General features: G+C 37.7%; 1 protein-coding gene across 20 annotated transcripts in view; it reads right to left on the bottom strand.

Annotated features, from left to right (window-relative positions):
- Positions 1-18,948, bottom strand: part of SIPA1L1 (signal induced proliferation associated 1 like 1) — a 220,056-nt gene that overhangs the window by 59,048 nt on the left and 142,060 nt on the right. For all 20 annotated transcript variants that reach the window (XM_075754278.1, XM_075754274.1, XM_075754292.1 and 17 more), the window contains 3 exons: positions 13,726-15,546; positions 5,538-5,668; positions 4,707-4,895 (listed from right to left, as the gene is read on the bottom strand). In XM_075754278.1, coding sequence (XP_075610393.1) covers positions 4,707-4,895; positions 5,538-5,668; positions 13,726-15,223 — 1,818 coding nt within the window. In that variant the 5' untranslated portion in view covers positions 15,224-15,546. The remainder of the gene's footprint in view (positions 1-4,706; positions 4,896-5,537; positions 5,669-13,725; positions 15,547-18,948) is intronic.

The following is an 18,948-nucleotide window of genomic DNA, read 5'->3' as shown; positions in this document are numbered from 1 at the left end:
GCAAACTACATGATCCCACCCACTGCAAGCTTATTGCCTCACAGCAGCAAAACCTTAGTGCCTTCACAGAGAACCTGGACCAGCTACTGCTGACATGTGAGAAGGGAGGAGAGAGGAAGGGTGCTGAGAGGTGGCACTGCTACTGTTCCTTCCAGAACAACTGCCATCACTTTCCGTATCATCAGCAGCAGGTCCTGTCTTGGACTGTTCAGGCCACATTTGCTGCCCAGACATGCTCGCTGTCCTCTCCCAGGGAAATACGATCGATGGAAGACTTTCATGGGACCACAATGCCTTCGCTGCACTGCTAATTACAATAGTTTCTAGTAATTTTACTTAAACAAGTTAGAACAAAGAAAACCAGTCTCACCAAGCACACCTACACTATTTAAGTTTCAATTTTGGGTGAAGGAAAGATTTTTGAGGGCATAAACATAAACGGGATCCACAGCATTTATGAGCAACCAAACAACTACCCTTTATTGCTTTGAAAATGTCAGCTTAGGGAACTAAATAAGGACTATGCAAAGAGCAGGATATGCCTTCTAGCTGTGTTCTTAGATTTGCTGAACTTTAAAAAAAAATAGTTTCATGAGGACAACACAAGCTGGTATTTCTGAATCAAACCCAAAGCGGATCCAGGGGAAGAAAGGCATGCACTCCTCATTACTACACTCCCTTCTGGTAAATCTAGGGTCCTTAGAAGTGTATAACATGAAGTAAAAGCTAAAAAAGGAGTTGAAGGATGAAGTCTGCTGTGGTAAAACTCCTGAAGTAGCAGCCTCATTTTAATAATCTAAAAGTATTTACATATTTATATATGTAAGAAAAGTGCACTTCAAGTATTTGTCTAGCATTCAGTGAAAGACAGCAGAAAGCATATCTTGGATTTAACCAGTCAGCAAGTTTATATTATAAATATGGAATTATATTAAAAACCAACTGACATGTCACAGTATTTCTGTGAATGAGGAACTGCCATGAAGATAAACTTCTACTGGAATAAATCAGTAATTGCCCTGATATTCAAATTTTTAAATCATATTTGGAAGTAAACCTACGTTACCACAAACTCTGCATTCGAGGCAAAGATTAGTAGATGATAATTAGCCAGGAAGCTAGTGCAGCCACACAGAACAACTGGATTGCTTTTTAACACAGAACCATTCAAATGAATGCATTTTAATAAAGCCAATAAAAGAACAGCTAGGTGACAAGCAGTGTGGGCCGTATGTACCAAACAGCAGATGTTACCATGACTCTAGCCATCTAAGAGGAAGTAAGGAACATGCAATTTGACATACAACATCAGTTCAAAATCAGGGCCAGAAGAATATTCCCATTCTGACACTGGATAGCATGTGCAGATATTGAAAGAGTGAAGAGACAGAGCTCAGCCACGGAAGTGATAGGAAATTCAGAGAAAATATGTTGCAGTGAAAGACTTGAAAAGTGCAATCTGTTTAGTTTATCATAAACAAGACCAACAGACGATTTAATCACTGCATACAAAAACCTTTGCTGGAAAAAATCTCACACCAAAATGACTCTTAAGACGTAGCAGAGAAAGATATCAGAAGTCTGGAAGCCAGAAGCAGATAAATTCAAAGAAAGAACTGCAAATTCTTAAATATGAAAACAACCAACTGCTTTAAAACCTCGCTCAAATATATAAAAAGACTGCATATCTTAATCAAAATAAATTGCATGGGAATTTGGCTTAATTAAGGGGTTACTGGGTGAAATTTAATGGCTAAGTCAGACTAAGGTCACTTTATACTCTTAACTCTTAAATTTACAAAACATCGTATTTGCTATATCAAACAGGCACCTGTTTGTGCTGTAATGAAACTGCGACACTCAGCAAGAAGAAGTGATAAACATTCTGTGTACCTAATTAGGACAGCAGCTGTTATCCAAATTTTTCTGTTAGCTTGGAATTGATAAAAAATGCAGCTTCTAATTAGTACAGACTGTGCTTATCTTTTTCTGTTAGAAGTGTCAAACTGTTTCATTACCACAAAAACAGAAAATACTCTGATGTAGATAATACAATTTTAACTATCACTTGCCCTTAAGTAGTAACAGAAAAACCATACTATACACCATATTGTGGGAGCTCAATGACATGCAGGATGTGAAATAAGGATAATTTAATCTCACACTTTTTTTAGACATAACCAATTTCTGAAGCAAATTATGCTAAATTACTTTTCAGATTAGGTATTTACTAGAAATAATTCTTGAATTTATTTTTTTTTAAATAGAACTTTCAATAGATTATTTCTTTTCTTTGGGAAAATTTTCTTATCAACACTATTGAGACTGCAGGTTCTTGATGGGCATATCTGGAAGGTACTGATCTTTGAATCCAAAGGCTCTCTTATGGAGCCATGTTGAATTAAATTCCATTTTCTCTACTGCTGAAACAAAAAAACCTTTGGAAAGAGATTGAAAGATATCCTCGAGTCTGCAAGTGCTTGACAAACTTGATTCTGGATGAAGGGCAGGTTAGGTTTAGGCTCAGGTAAGAAATCATAAATGCAGAATATATGAATATTTGGAAATACTGCTCTAATCACCTAAGGAAAACACTCAGGCCTCCAACTTATTAGGATCTTATCATGTGAAAGGGAATAGTTACACTGAGCAGCACAAACACCTAAAGATTCCTTCCTTCCTTTGAGCAGGCTATACAGTAAACCCATCTCCCCTTAACCTCACGTGTTTGCTGGCCCATTGCGGTGCTGTTCTCTGCAGGAGCCAATAAGCACATGCAGGAGATATAGCTGATACAGAGTATACTTGAATTTCCAAGAGACATTTAACAAAGCTTTTTCTTCCTAAAAGCCCTCAATAGCCAGGGTACAGAAGAAGGAACTCACTTAGACATGTAACCAGCTAAAAGACAAAAAGGAGCTGATGAAAATGATCAGTAGAGTAAGGCAGGGATCTGAACTTGGACATACAGTATTCAACACACACTTTCGCAATCCGTTAAGAGGTGATGAATAGTAAGGTAACCAAGTTTGCTAACATTACAGAGCTATTACTCTACAGTATTGGAGTTGAAGACCAAAGGAACTTATGACAGGGGATAACTGGGCAAAAGAATAGCAGATGAACCTCAGTACAAGTAAAGCTTGAAGTGATCCGTGTGGTACAAAGACGCCCAACGTTGTATCTACAGCAATGAGCTCTGATTTACATCCAAGAACAGGATCTTAGGTGTTCATGAAAAGATACTTTCAGTCTTCAGTAGTAGCCAGAAAGAAAATGAAATACCAGTAACTCTTAGAGTGGGAAGAGATAAGAAAGCATACTAAACCAAATTTTTCCCCCATTTTCAAGATGCACTGTTTTAAAATAGATGTGCGAGAGGACGAAGGCAACTGGAAAAACTCCAGAGATGTAAAAGCATGATCAGAAGTACAGAACAACAACTACATGAGAAATGACTAACTAAACCAGGACTCATCAAACTGGTAAAGCAGAGGGGTAGGATAGAGAGCCCTATAAAAAGCCTACAAGCTATCCGGAGCAAGGAAAGTATCGCTCCATGCTTGTCCTGTTCTCATATTCTTAGCCAGGCATCCACTGTTGGTCACGGTCAGTGACAATACTGAGTTGCACCTGCCTTAGGCTGACCACACATAACCACTCTCATGCTAGTCAGGATGCTAGTGCAATAGCCACAGATACCCATTTCTTCATCCTCTTGTATCGTGTTTAGTGAAGAGGTTCTGAAACTAACTAGAGGACAAAGTGCTTTGCTCAAGTTTTGCTTCTGGTAGGTATTTATTTGAGGATTCTCTATCTTGTCTATTTTAATAATGAAACCACAAGGAGGCTGACAAAATCTTCGTGATAGTCACTTATAAATCTATTTAGAATAGCTATATTCTCTTCCTTGAGGGGCTGATAACAATCAGATCTTTTTCAATTTTATGATGGCAATCTGAGACTGACAGCAAGAAGAAATATCAACATACATGTTAATTCTGTGCAGGAAAGGCTGATCATGAGAAGCAAAAAGCACCAGGAGAAACAAGACATTCTCAGTATTCAGAGCTGTTAAATGTCACTGTCAAAGTTTTTAATCATAAGATGTACTTTACTCATGGACTTTCATTTTGCCAAGTCTAAGCTATATAGCTAACAAGCCTTGGTTCCCTTTTTAAGAGACCAGAGGACTATCAGCTAATTGAAAAGCACTTGTATGAAGAAGCAGCTTAGAAAATTTTGCCAAGTAGTTTGTTTCAGGGAAGAAAAAAAAAAAAAAGAAAAAAAAGACAGGCAACACCCTGGTAATGGTTGTGCCACCACAGTATTACAACAAAACATTTAGTAACATAGGAGATTTCTATTATCTTTATAATAGCAGTAAGAAAACCAGAAGAGAACTCCTTCCTCCCCAGTCTTTGAAAAACAATCACTTAATCTAAAGTTTTTAAAATTGTCCATTTTAATTTACTGTAAAAGACACCAAGAGCAATGAACTTGATTTCATACATACCAAATATTCTGCAAAACTTGGGAGGAAAGACATGCAACATAACTCTCCCTACAGATGACAAGCTTTAGTTTAAATGAGGCATTTTAATAGACTGCCTCTAATCACTTAAAGCTAAAAGGTAATTTTGCAGTTCATGGCCGTAATCTGACAGTTAAAGACAATTTGTCTCATTCTGTAACTCTGCGCTTACCCCTTGTTCATCCAGCTTCATAAGCTGTTCTGTGACTTTTGGAGTGTTGAAGGCCAGCCTCAGGCAATGGATATTCAGCTCAGGAACCACATACTCCAGCACTTCTTTTAGGGGAAGTCCCCTGGCTGTGCAATGCTTTGCAGTTGAAGGGATAGCGTCTTCCAGCACAGAGCCTCTTAATGTCATAAGCTAAGCACAGAAAACAAAAATAGCTTATATATTGAATTATGCACTGAGAAAAGGTTGATTAGCAATAGCAGTGGAGCAAAACGTACTATTTTCCCAATTCTCAATAGAGATTGAGGACATTAAGTAACTTATGTTGCGTGAAACACACAGATACACAAAATGTCACTCTATGATAGCTAACAGTAGTCAGAATATTTCAAATGATTCAACAGATTTAAGCTTTACGGGAAACTAATTCTTGGAAAAGATTAGTAGTAGTATTTCTAGCAGAGCATTTCAAATTGTAGAAGTATACTTCTCAGGTCTACCCACTGCCACATATAAAAGTGGAGGAAGTAATTTTCCTCCTCTTTGCTTGCTTCTAGCTAATATAGCTCCTGTAAATTTCTCAAGCTTTAACCAAACACCCTTCACAGTCTCCCCTGTATTGGATGTTATGGAATAATTCACTAGTACACTTACTTGCATTCTGTGCAATATAAATACGTGGTGTAACTTTGTTGGGAGATTTCCTGGATTATACATACGTAGAAGAGACAGAAATCTATTACTGATGCTGAAAAGCACACCAACTCCACACATACCACCTGGTTTTGCCTGCTCACTTCTAGCTTCTTTTACTATCATTCCTGAACTGCTTACCTCACTGGTTCTGAATATGATCCGGTAGTTGTATTGAGGTCCATTTTCTTTGATTTCCTCTGGCTTCTCTCTTCTTATACTCACAGCTACTGGACCCAGGTTCTCATCTGCCCCAAAATAGTTCCAGTGTTCTTGCATATAAACAAAGAAAAAAGAATACACAAATAAGAGTCCATCTTTCTTCTTACGTTTCTACTATATTTTCATGCTTAGTTGTTATATTGGAAATAAATTGCCAGTTCCACTAGAGTCAATAAGAGCACGTCTTCAGTGGTACTAGGATTTAATTCTCATGCTTCAGGTCTCTAATGAGCTCCATTTATACAAGAAGAGTGAAACTCAACATTGCATCTCTGCTTAAACATGTTTAAACCAGGATATACCTCTTACATAGGCTCTTATATCAAAACCTGTTTCACTTGCATTGAACTGAGTAAGTACAACCATTTCCCCCGCACCCCTTAAAAATAAAACCAAGGAAGTCAAATGCACTGAAGTGGGAAACTCATCACTCTATGTTAAAATGGGAGTGGTAAACAACCGTACTTAGCAAAGGATATAACTTATTTTTGTGTGGAAAAAGCAAAAAAAAAGCCAAACAAGTTACTCAATCATAAAAGTGGAAAAACTGATGAAGCTGAAAAAGTTTAAAAACTTGGTCATAGTAAAAAAAAATCAAAGCATAGTACGATGGAAGAAGAGAATAAAGCACAAGAAACAAAGTGATTAGCACAAGTATTAACAGTGAAAATGTGTAACAAGCCTAGAGTAAATTTGAAGTGCTAAGAGTTGAGTCTAAAACTAGTCTAGTTGGGAAGGTGGCAGAGAGGAGAATACAGGGCTGGGGAAATTGCTCACTAGCTCAACAGTAGATTATTTGAGATACATTTTTATATCCATTTAACTATACACGTGTCTTGGTTTAACCCGGCCAGCAGCTAAAACCACCACACAGCTGTTCGCTCACTCCCCCCCTCCCAGTGGGAGGGGGAGAGAAACAAAAATTAAATAAAATTAAAGTGTATTTATAAAAATTAAAGCTGAACAATTTAAGAGATCGGTGTTGAAGGCTCTTCTATTGCATCCTCTGAGCATTACGAACTATCTTGACTGATGACAGAGGTACATCACCATGAATGCAGCAACATATAAACAAAGCTGCACACATCTCAAGTGACAACTGAATTTAAACATACAGTAACTGAAAGGAGAATTTAAGAGAAACTGTCAAAAAATAGAAATCGAGCCTTGCACAAGAAAAGTAAGTCCTATGTCATCTCTTTCCATATGCTGCATGTCTGCATATATGAATGAATTTATACATGCACAAAAATAGAAAGTTCGAGCTGTCTGAAAAATCAACAATTCAAAGAAGAAATGTGAAATTCAGTGGGATGAAAAAAGATGTAACTGCCCTGCAAGGAAACGTAACAATACTGCCTGAACTACTGTGTACAAATTACTTGTTAATCTTAAAACAATCAGAACTTTAAAACAACAAGAACTTTTAGAGCAGTCTAATATGAGCTATTTCGCTATACAGATAAAATGTAAAATATTTTAGTATCACTGTCAAGAACTGCAACTTTAAAGATACTAAAAATAGATACTGAAATACACTCCATCCAAAGTGAATGGCAGTCATTTTTCCAAAGAATAATCACTTGTGGTGATAAAAATTTGAGTGCCTCATTTTTTATTCTACTTCTTTTTAAAATTACACTTACTTGTTCTCCTATACTTTCCTCCAACAGACTAAATGCTTTTCATGTAGGTGCTCTCTCCTTATGAAATTACTTGTGCCCTAGAATTACACCTTTGTCTTCACACAGCTGTCCACCCCTTTAAGCCCTTGGCGGCCCAATTGTGTTCCCCATTATCTGGTATTTTATTACCCTTTCCTCAATGTTTTCCATTTAAGATTTCAGAGCATGCAATACATAAAAGAAACATGCTTACAGCATTACAAAGCCTGCTTTCCACCAAATTCCTCTGCAAGTCTTCAAAAGCCAATACGCCGCATAGAGGTAATTAAGATTCAAAATTCTTTTAGTATCTGGTGGAATATCCTGTAAATATTGGCGTAAGTTTTGGGTGACTGATTAGTCATGAGTGGGAAATTATGAATAAATTAGACCATCCATATAAGCCTAATTAAATCTTTGTATTAATCCACTGATATGAGCCCTGTAAATGCCAGAGATGATCTGTTGTTTAAAACCCCCAAACATCTTATTAGCACCCTAGTTTTTCCTCCATCGATTAACTTGCTTTTTTCAGGATGTTTATAGCTCACCAAGCAGTTTATGGCAGAGATGGTCAATGCAGAAGCAGCACAACCACTGAGATCATGATATCAATTTTCTATCAGCATATTATCCAGCTTCCAGAATGCAAGATAGCTTGGACATCTCCACTCTAAAACTGCTTAGTGACTTAAAAACATTGACGAACTTTTGCTTATACAATGGAAAATGTTGTTAATACATGCTAGAAGGGTCCAAAAATTATGCTAGAGTTTTCTGTATTGGTAAGTGCACAGATAATAAAATTTATACAACTTGTAATCAGTCTAGCCTGCAATTGAGATGGAGAGTTTTCTCAGGAGAAATTACTCTACATCTTGAAGAGAAAATACATTTTGGAAGATTGGTAAGAGGAATGCTTGAAGCTACATGAACATGTATCATTTGATTAACCTTTTCTCTATCTCCTATTAATTCGGGAAAACGTACACAATGGAGGAAGGAATTTTACACTTCTCTACTAATAGGAAATGTCTTTTGTCCTCTCTCCCCTCACTCTACACAGGGCAGTCGTCTTGCTCTCCTACCCACCTTCTCAATCCTCTCTTCATTCACATTGTCCTCTCCTCTATTCACATTTACTACAGGGTCATTCACTCTTCACCTTCCTTTTTATTCTCTTTCTCCTCCTCTACCCCACCTCTGTAGTCATTCTGCAAGCAACAGTATATACCCCGGTACCGTATTTGACTACTTTCCCCTGTGGTACAGAGTTTCTCGCATGTCTACCTGATTTTCCACTACATCCTGAATTTCTTCACATCCAACCATTTTCTCTTTCCTGTAGCAGGAAAAGCAGTATGAGAATTTAAGCACTAAAAGCTTAATATCCAGTCTAGGAGTTTTATTGTAAAAAGAAGGGCTACATCACAACTATAATTCAAGAATTTTATGCTGAACGTGAATAGTGCAGAAGACAGCTTTTTCCTCCGCCCCACACAGAACCTCATTGAAAGCAATACTTTTCAAGCTTGACATTACTTCATTTGAACTACTGTTGAAACATCATTTAATTAAAAAGACATTCAGGAGACATCTAGCAACAGCTACAAATTAATTTATAAATCCACACCAAAAGGAAATAATTAACTGCTTGTACCTGGTCTTTAAAACAGTTTACACAGACTTTTAAAAACAGTTAAATACTAATCATGTAATTCAAAAGTCACTTCCAGTGAAAGAACCTAAGTGAAAATACTCATTTTCCTGGCAGATATTTACAAGTTTCCCTTGCAGAGGAAATCCAAGTAAATACACTTGATTTTGAGCAAGGAGGTTCTTCTGTGCTTTTATTCTATTTACCTTTAGATATCATGTTCGATTGACGCATTTTGTGTAATCAGACTAGAAGTAAAAATCCCAAACATTTCACTTCAGAATGAAACTCTGCACCAAGCATTTCCTTCAAATGCTACCGCAGCATTTACAGCACTGGAAAACTCTGCCCAGCGTTTCTCTGGAAACAAGAGGGCAGCGTTTTTAGAGCTCAGTCCTACAACGTCTTCAGACTGCTGCTGCTCATGACCAGACTGTTAACTGTAAATGTGCTGTGAAGTCTAGCCACATACTAGAAAGGTACTGATTTGGGGACAGAATATGCAGCAATTTAAACTATTAGAGCAAAGGGGTTTTTTTACTGGCTGCCAACAGTTAAAGGAAAGCTGACCAACAGCTTCATTACAAAACCAGCTCAGGAAACTATTTACTTCTCAGTCAAATCTTTCATTCTAAGCCAGTGACTCAAATTTGTCATAAACGGTAACAACGTTAGCGACTACTGCCTGATGAGGACTGAAGCTAAATGGATGCTCTTGGTTCTTTCCATGAGAATCATTAATTCCCAGATACAGCTGGGGGGACAGACAGAATAGACTGCTCCTCCAGAGCGATACACTCTTTCCTAAGCAGTTAGACAAGCTGGTGGAAACAATTTTTTTTTCTGTCCCTATGGTTTTATTATTGATAATAAAGAAGTCTTTAGTATCAAGCTATAGATAGGCTAATAAGCATGGCTTTCCTGGAAAAATACTTTACTGCTAATAATTAACCTGTTAACTTCTTACTGTTCCTTCAGTATCTGCTGCTGGCCTTTGCCAGAAGATAGGACTACAAGTTTTGGGTCAACCTAGGATGACTCCTCCCTTCTCTGGAAACTGTAATTTTATGTCCAGCAGCAGTGACTTCAAGGGGTTCGCTTCTTTTTTGTCGGTGGTTGTTTTGTGGGTTTTTTTTTCATAAAATGAAGCATTGCAGTCAATAGTATGAAATTAATTGGGGGGGGGCAGAAAGTTATGTGTTTAAGTAAGAATCTCACTTTCTCACAAAAAAAGACATATTTTCCTACATTTCGGTAAGAAGGCCTGAACAACATGTTCCTCCTTTCTGTCAAAACCCATACTTTTTATCAAAACTGAAGTTCATCTGCTGTCTTAACACCTATCTTCTTAGAATATTAGTTGCAAGGGTTTATATCCAATCATAGGACAAATGAAAACATTACAGTGCTCTGCAAGGAAAAAATAGTCCAGAAAGTAGTCCCAAAACAATCGACAGGTAGTTTGTTGAAATCTTCCCTTCCTCCCTCCACCCTTAACATTTGGTGCCACTCTGCAGAAAAGACAAAAAACCAAACAAGTCCAACTTGTTTTCCTTCTGATTAATTTTAAAAGCACCATGTTTAGAAATATTTTATTTCAACAATCACAGTCGTTTAGAATTTTGCCCAGTACCAGCACACTTTGAAACATTTTTTTGTTACTAATGATCTCATTTGTCTATTTCAGCCAGTATTCTGATTTTACTCCAGAGGGTCCAGATAATAAAGTTGCCCTTCAACAAAACCAAGCAGCAAGAGCTGAAAGCACATATACGTTATGGCACAAGTGAGAAAGCACGCCAATACTGAGATGAAGCCAGCCTTACTCTATCAGCTACCAAAGAGCTGAATCCAAACTTGTGAACTACCATTATAAAATTCTTTTCCCGGTATCTATACCATCTTTCTAACCTCCACTAAACTGTCTCCACCAGCATTTTCACATTTAAAAGTCTGGACACCAGGCCAGAATATTGTTTATCAATAGTTTTTACCACAGCTCTGTAAAGGGTCATTACATACAAATGTTCATCCGTTTGCGTTCATCGATGAAGTTACACAAGACTCATCCATAAATGTCACGTGCAAATATTTTACACTAACTAGATTAAGATATTTTAATTAATTTGGACCATGCTAGTAATACTGCAGGTCACTGATACCTAGCCCGTACACTGCTAAAATTTGAGATGCGTCTATCATCCAAGGAACAATACCTGTAAAGAATGCACTATTACTTCCATATAATTAAATATTTCAGTCAAGTCACCATCAGCATCTCACCAAATTACCCTGGAGAAATTAAAATGGACTATATAAATGCAATGGCTTTCATTGTTTTTCTTTTTTTTTTTTTTTAAAAGACAAAAGATTAGTGGTGTGGGGGCTTTTTGTGACTAGACCTACTCTTCATTAAATCATGCTGACTGGCATCATTAATGATTTTTAACTGGCAGTTCTTTGTTGATATAGTCCCAAACTATCTGCTTTGTTATTTCAGGTTGGAATGAAAACAAACTAAAGGATTACAGTTCTCTGGGTCATCGCTTTTTATTCTTTGCAAGCTCTAGGATTACTTCAGTAGTTCTCCAATTCTGTGAAATTTTCCTGGTTTGAGATCTTTAAAAGTTATTGTTGCTGAATCAGAATTCTTTGCTTCATACTTCTAAGACTATAAAATTACCCAAAGGCCTGCTGACCTGACTAGCTGATCCCACTGAAACTGTCTTTTGTCACTGTCTATTCCATTCACACCATCATAAAGATCTGACCTCCTCTTCAAACAAGGAAGTTTCTGCATCTTTGCTTGCTTCATGTTATAAAACCTTTCAGTCACAACTGACTACTTTGTTTGGTTTTTTTAATGCTGCTTTATCAGTATCCCATCTCTTTCAGATTAGTCTAAAGTTTGCTTGGGGAAAGACAATATGCTGGGTGGTCAACAAAATGTGTTTGGTATTTGTAGAACTGTGAGGTTTGGGCACATCTGATGAGTCTTCTAAAGTACACTTCTTCCAGACAAAAACATCTCTGGTATGAACAACGCCCCTGGCTCGTGCCTGCTGGACTGAACACAAGCACAGTGAATTTAAAATCTAGTTTTAGGACTTAAGGAAAAAATAACTGCTTCTTCTCTCCCTCCAACCCCACTACATACACATACTGACACTTTTATATCTGGTTACCCCTCACCAATACACTTAGGACTAGGTTATGTCGATTTTATCCAATTCATCTTAATTAGGACTAGAAAGAAATGGAGATATAATGGTGACTGGCGTTGTAGTAGCATGAAGGTGTGGCTTCCCTTAAGGACAAGCCAAACTAACAAATGGCTGCTGCCTAAGGGCTGAAATCCCACTCTCACCTCCTTCCTCTTCGGCTGTTCACTCTTCTTCCTTACTTGGCACTAGGCTTTGGTACTGCTCTGACTGTGAGGAAAGCTGATTTGACTCATTAAAACTGGGGAGAAATAACCAAGCCATAAAAAGCAAATTTGTTGCGATGGCAAGATTTCTGCTTGGTTAGTAAACTGAACTGGCTTATCAAGTTTTCAGAAAACAAGAGAACTGGTACAAGGAAGGGGAAGGAATAAAGTCTTCCCCTTTTAGTGCTGAAATGCTGTTAAATCATGTCAGCTGTAACATGAAACTGCACCTTTAGTTGCTGATTGCAAAACTCACCAGAGTGATAAGGAATCAAATTGTTCCTGAGGGAGACAGATAGGAAGGTAATCGCAGGCAAAGGTCTCTAATCTCAGGCTCTCCCCTCCGAACAAACCTCATCCTGTACTGCGCATCTGGCTTACTGTTCTCAGGAAACCCATATTTCTCCTCGCTCCTTTCTCTCCAAAGGACGTGGATCAGCGCTCTCAAAAACCATGCACCAAGGGCTACCTCTCAGCCCTAGAAAGGCTGCAGAACGAGGAGACTGTGGAAAGCATGACAAGAGCCACCCAACCAAGGACAATGCAGGGAAGAACAGGCAGGAGATGGACATATTTTAAGGCAAGGGAAAAATAGGAGACGAGATTATTAGCTGTAACACACAGTTAACAAGTTGAAGTTTTTTTGAACTGACCATCCACTTATTTTAACCAGACATCCCTGTTGCTTGAATCTGCAAAAGAGCTGTTGTACTCCAATTTTTCAGATACGTCGTTGTCATTGCAATATATGTGTGTGTATAGATACGTATGTATAGTTATGTATACACAGTGATAGTTTCCTTCTGCAGAATCTGACAAATCAGAATTTTCTTTCTAGAATGATAGCTAAAAAGAATATAATAAAAATCCGTCTTCCTAATTTATATGATATTATTGACTTAAAATAAAACCCTCCACATTTTGAAATGGATGATTAAGATATTAAAATGTCCAAAGATTACTGTAAATGCTAACCTTCCAATCTGCACATTCTATTAAAACCTCAGTACATCAAGTCTTGATGTGGAGGGAAGAAAGTTCTCATATTTTAAGATTTTATCTTCTTTTTTTAATCTTTCATGTGCCAAAATTGGATACCAAAGCTGTGTTTCAAGACATTTATAACTTGTAGCCATCACTGTTATGTATGTCAGTACTAAAATCATCAATACTTTTTTATTCCAACACTGTGAAAGACTATTAGACATAGCATGTACTGATCAGTAAAATATACCATGTTTAAGCACTGATGATTAAAAAAATAATTCTTGCAAATACTATTATACATCAACTGAATTTTGTATGGGTAAACCAAAAAAAATCATTAATAAAACACAAGGAGAAGTAAAATTTACCTACCTTTCTGATAGAAGAATTTTCTATAATAATATGCACCAAGGTCTACATGTTCAACAATGTATCTTTTCACTCTGTCTAGATGTAAAATTAGATTCTCCTTGGGAACTTCCAGAACTGCTACTCCGGCATTCGTGCAATGAGAACTCAGAGTTGACTCAAACGAGGCACTTTCACATCCACTGAAGGAACCTGAATTAGATTTGGAAAGGCTGATCTTCCTCTCCCCTTCCCCACCAATCTCGTTACGAAAATAAGGACAACTCATCACAAGTTCATTGCTTTTATCATCCCCCTGGTCCATATTGAGACTTCCTTTTGAATTCAGGTCTTCAGTGCTGCCCATTGGAGAATTGAAACTTGCAGAGTGGGACAAGGGTCCAGAGACAAGTGACGCTACAGCAGCAGCAGATGCACCTGTGGTCGTGTTCCTTCTTTTAATAACATTATGCCTGTTGATTGCCGCTTCGTTTAAATCAAATAAAATACTCTGTACATCATAATGAGCAAAACATTTTGGACAAGTCCAAGGCTTTACACTATCTTCTGACCTGTTATCTTCAAGATCTGAAGACTTCCCAAGCTCCCCTTCACCTTTGGCATTGCGAAGCTTACGAAAAATGGATGAATCTCCTGTCTCTGATTTTGAGCGTCTCTTGAGTGGCTTCTCCCTTTCCTTAAAGAGTCTCAGATTTTCCCTTTGAGTAATAGGTCCATCTATCACATCTAGAGAGAATCCTGAACCCTTGCTTCCACTGGCAATCAGGAGTTCACTGAGCTTCGTTGTGGCTGGGCTTCTCTGATCAGACTTTTCATCTTTATAGCCCTTCAATAAGTCAAAAAAACTTTCCCCTGAAGTTCCTTGCTTATCTATGGAAGATGTGCTGCCATACTCCCTGTGCAGAGATGGTCCAGATTTAAAAGTGGGTGAAATACATTCATCAAAACTATCCACATCAAGCTCACTTATGGTAATGTCACTGTTGCTGCGTTGTCTTATTCTGCGAAGAGCTTTCCTTGGGGAACTGGGATAGCCATCAGGTGTAAGAAACCTGGAGTCTAGATTCTCGGAAGGTCTGGTCTTGTTTTTAAGTGTGCTCTGGATGCTCTTTAACATGACAGAATCACTGGCATTCAGGTTAACAGAGCTTCCCTGACTCCCAGGACTGCTTTTAGAAGACATGCTGTCAAGGCAACTTGATGTTTCAATATCTTGACTAGATCTGCTTGCTTCCTTGATGTTCTCCTTCCTTGGGGGCCAATCAGCAATCCTTGCCCTGACCCCCATTTTAGGGACTCCAGGAGTAGAGGTAATGTGATGGGAACTTTCATTGCGAGGAGGTCCAACTGGCGCCATGACTGCAGATCCTAAGCTGCCATTCTGAGACCTAAAGCGCCTCATATAAAAGTCATCCGAGTGGACCTTTGAGGTGCCATCTGTTCCAACTGATACCCCAGTGGCAACAGCCCTTTCGGTCTGGGACCGCTTCAAGCTGGTCATGATCTTTCAGTATGTTCAAGCTTAGTAAGTTCCAAGGGAAAACACACTCATTTCTGCTTTTTAAATGCACAGTTCTCTTTTGGAGAATAGTCTCCAAAATATACAACGGTTGCATGAGATCTTAATCATGGACATTTAAGGACACAGTTAAATGCAGGATGTCTAGAAAATTCAGATATTCAGTAGGTTTTGACAAGTAAAGATTTCCTTTAACTTTTGCATTTTAAGAAGCAGCCGTGCTCCAATACATTCAAATTGTTTTAACATCACTTGCGCTCCAAAATGTCAGAGTTGTAATCCAATCGCTTATGCTTCTTTTAAGCCTGGAACAGAGAAAAAGGGAGATAAAAGCATTAATCATTTCATATATAACTTTTTTCATGATTGAAACTATCAAAGTAATTATTACACAGAATTAGTATTTCTAACAAACATGCTTTTAAATCTTGTTGATCATTATTTCAAAAAAGCAGAGCTGTGTTACATGGTGACAAAGAGTTTTCTAGATATTGTTGGTTTGCCTTCTGAAAAAAATACTTGTACATTTGGATTCCACACCTAAATACAATTTTTTTCCTTATGAACTGATTAGCGATACTTTTTAGTTGGGTTAGCAGTCAGTTTTACAAAGCACAAGTAGGGAGCTAATTTCCTCAGCTGAAATACGCATACAGCATACATTTCCTGTAGAAACTATAGAGAAGCCAGGTCAGGACTCCAAATTTTGTTTATAAATGCTTTAAAGAATTTACCATTTAAGAGTCATACATCCTTGGTTGCAATTAGGTATTAACAATGCCTATTCAATTTTTCCATTAATGTAAATAACTATGATATGCTAACAAAAAAAGGAAGGAAGCTAATTAGCAAAAAGATTACAAAATGATAATAGAGAGAATGGCTGTCAATAACATCTATTCTGTGTTTTGCACAGCCTTATTTGCAGATTAGCTGGATAATCTGCACAAAGCATGCACTCCCTCTGCCCAGATTTCACAATATATATATAAATACCAAAGCTAAATCGAATCACATACTTTTAAATAACTTGATATGAAAAGTTCCATTTAATTTCCCTGGCTAACAAAATATTGTTTGCCACAGCTCCTTTATAATCCAGCTTTACAAATGAAATGCTTTCCCATACCTCATCAGTACCAAAGTGATTACAAAGCAGTTAGTATACTACCCTTTGAGGAGCTAATAAATAAATAAATAAATCCACAAATACTTCCTTGCTAGTAGAAGACGAAAGCATGAGATTGTCAAGATAAAATCTTGCATTGCTGTGTACATCCTTTAACACAGAGTAGTTAATAATTTTCAAAGGCTGAACCTATTACACAAAACACGGCCTTTACATATTTGCCAAGTGTGTGCGCAGAGACGCTGCTGAACCAGCACCGCGTTGACAATACAGTATTGTCTACGCATCAAGGCTTTACAATGCTTCCACGGAAACTAGTACTTTCTGCAGTCTCTTCTCAAAACTGTGGAGTACTTTGCTCCCCACTAATTAAATATCAAGCCAGGGCAATTTCTGCCTCCAAAGGCGGCATGTTTTAACTTCACTTTCTATAGACAGCACCTCTTTGAAATAGCTGCTATTTATATAAAGCTGAACACATAAGGAATACTTATAAAGCAAGCTGACTGCATCACACATAAGAACGGTGCAAGTGATCTAGTGTTATTGTATTTGCACAGCCATTTACATAAGCATAGTTACTTTCCTTGTAATGCTGCTACAATGATACTGCTGAAACAATAGTTTCTTCTACCTGTGCAATTAGAATAACTTTCGAAAGGCAGCCTATCCATGCAGCTGTTGCAAAACTACTGCATTTTCAGCTGTAACCTTTTACAAATTTCAAACACTCTCCAGTCTAAAATATGATCAAACCAGTGAAACAACTGTGCACAAATCAGGTCAGGGAAGGAAAAACACAAACGCCGTGTGCCATCACATAACCTAATGTTCTGTCTATGCTTTTCAACGGTGCCAAAGCAAGTAGCGTTTATGCAATAAGGTCTATGAAATGGGAACGCTGCACAGCCCTTTCTAAAGGGCTGTGTAGACTTGCTTTTATAGGGAGAATGGAAGGAAAATAGAAGGAAAACTGATAAGGACGTAAGAGCAGGAGGAAGACAGACTAAAAGGGACAGTGAAGGAAGAGACCAGCTAAGGGTGGAACATAAAATAGGCAGAAGTACAAGTGACCACTACCACACACTCCTCTTCACAGCCTGCAATGAAACCAAAGATGTCAGTCCCTCACCATTCCTCTTCCACCATCAATATCTCCAAAAGCAAAGTATACATCTCCTCCCCCTCAAGTGCCGGTCCTTACAGAAACAGATAACCTGCAAGTTTCTCATTAACTCTGGGGCAGAAGTTCATGGAATAGCTCTAAAAAGTTCCCAAGCCTGGTGTTAACCATATAAGCATCCAAATGCTACCAGGTGTTGTCACACACACCACCACCCCCCCAATTATTATTTTTTTCTCTTTAAAAATTTCAGGGACAACCGTGCTATATCAAGATACATAGCTATATAATCATATATATATATATATATATAAAGTGCTCTGTGGAATTTATTCTTGACCTGTTGTATGTATGGTACAGCCATTAGTTACACGACCACACGGTACATTTTCCAAATGAAATGCTTTCTCTGTCCCTGACTCAGCATTAAGGATGTCTCACTCTGGGGACCAGCTGTTTCACGTTCTGTGGGTTTTTGCTACTGTCCTACTTCATCTGCTGTAGCAGCTGGAACACAGGCAATAAATGATTAATGTAATAGTTGATATCTTACTCTAAAGAACTGAATTCCACCTTTGCCTATGTCTATTTTTATATGAAATAAATCACTTAAGCTTTATGGAGACAGTAACTACTCGTCTGTTGTTGTTTCCCTAGCCCTTCCTATACCAGTATCTAATTTGAGACCTAACAGTCTGATCTAAAAGGTTTGATTAGCTCCAACCAAAATAAAGTGAGAACATTACATTGTAGTAACATTAAAAATTCCAAAAGGATAGGTTCTGAGTACATAGGTCATTTGATTTAATGGAAAAGGAACAATAACTGTGATCTGCACTTAAACATTTTCTCATATTCATTACTTGCAAAACATGACAGCAGAGTGAATCACGGTTGATTTAAATGACCATCAGTTACCAATAATCAGATGATATTATGAACTGGAAAACCTGTAGACAGTTAAATATTTAAGTAGCAGAATTGCTAACACAAAATATACAGTGTATTAAAATTAGGTGCAACTACAAAATAGGCAGTATGGTACCTACTTCTAAAGATGACAGCAGTAATTGTAAAGAATAACAATTCCTATTTCGTTACTATTTCAATACAGAAAAAAATTCAATGTAGAGCTATGAATGTCTATACGAACAGACTACAGCGAGGACAAACTAGCACAGCCAAGGAAATGTATGCTTCTCCAATTCATCTGAACTTATTGAGGAAGCCAACAAAATACTCAGATGAACTCCCACATATAAAAAAGCCACAAATGAAAACCACATGTGAAAACTTTTGAGAGTGGCACATTTACATTTAGTACTGATTATATCAATTAAAAAACAGTTAAGAGATCAAGCTTAGAAAACTGATGATCTGCTTAAGAGATTGCATGCCATAATCAGTACAGCAAACCAAGGATCTTTTGAAGATGGGTCTCAAATCCTTAGGACA

Source organism: Balearica regulorum, chromosome 5 (genome assembly GCF_011004875.1).
Source record: "Balearica regulorum gibbericeps isolate bBalReg1 chromosome 5, bBalReg1.pri, whole genome shotgun sequence".
NCBI classification, from domain to species: Eukaryota; Metazoa; Chordata; class Aves; order Gruiformes; family Gruidae; genus Balearica; species Balearica regulorum.
The sequence above is the reverse complement of the archived record's forward strand: the minus strand, read 5'-3'. Positions and strand labels throughout refer to the sequence as shown.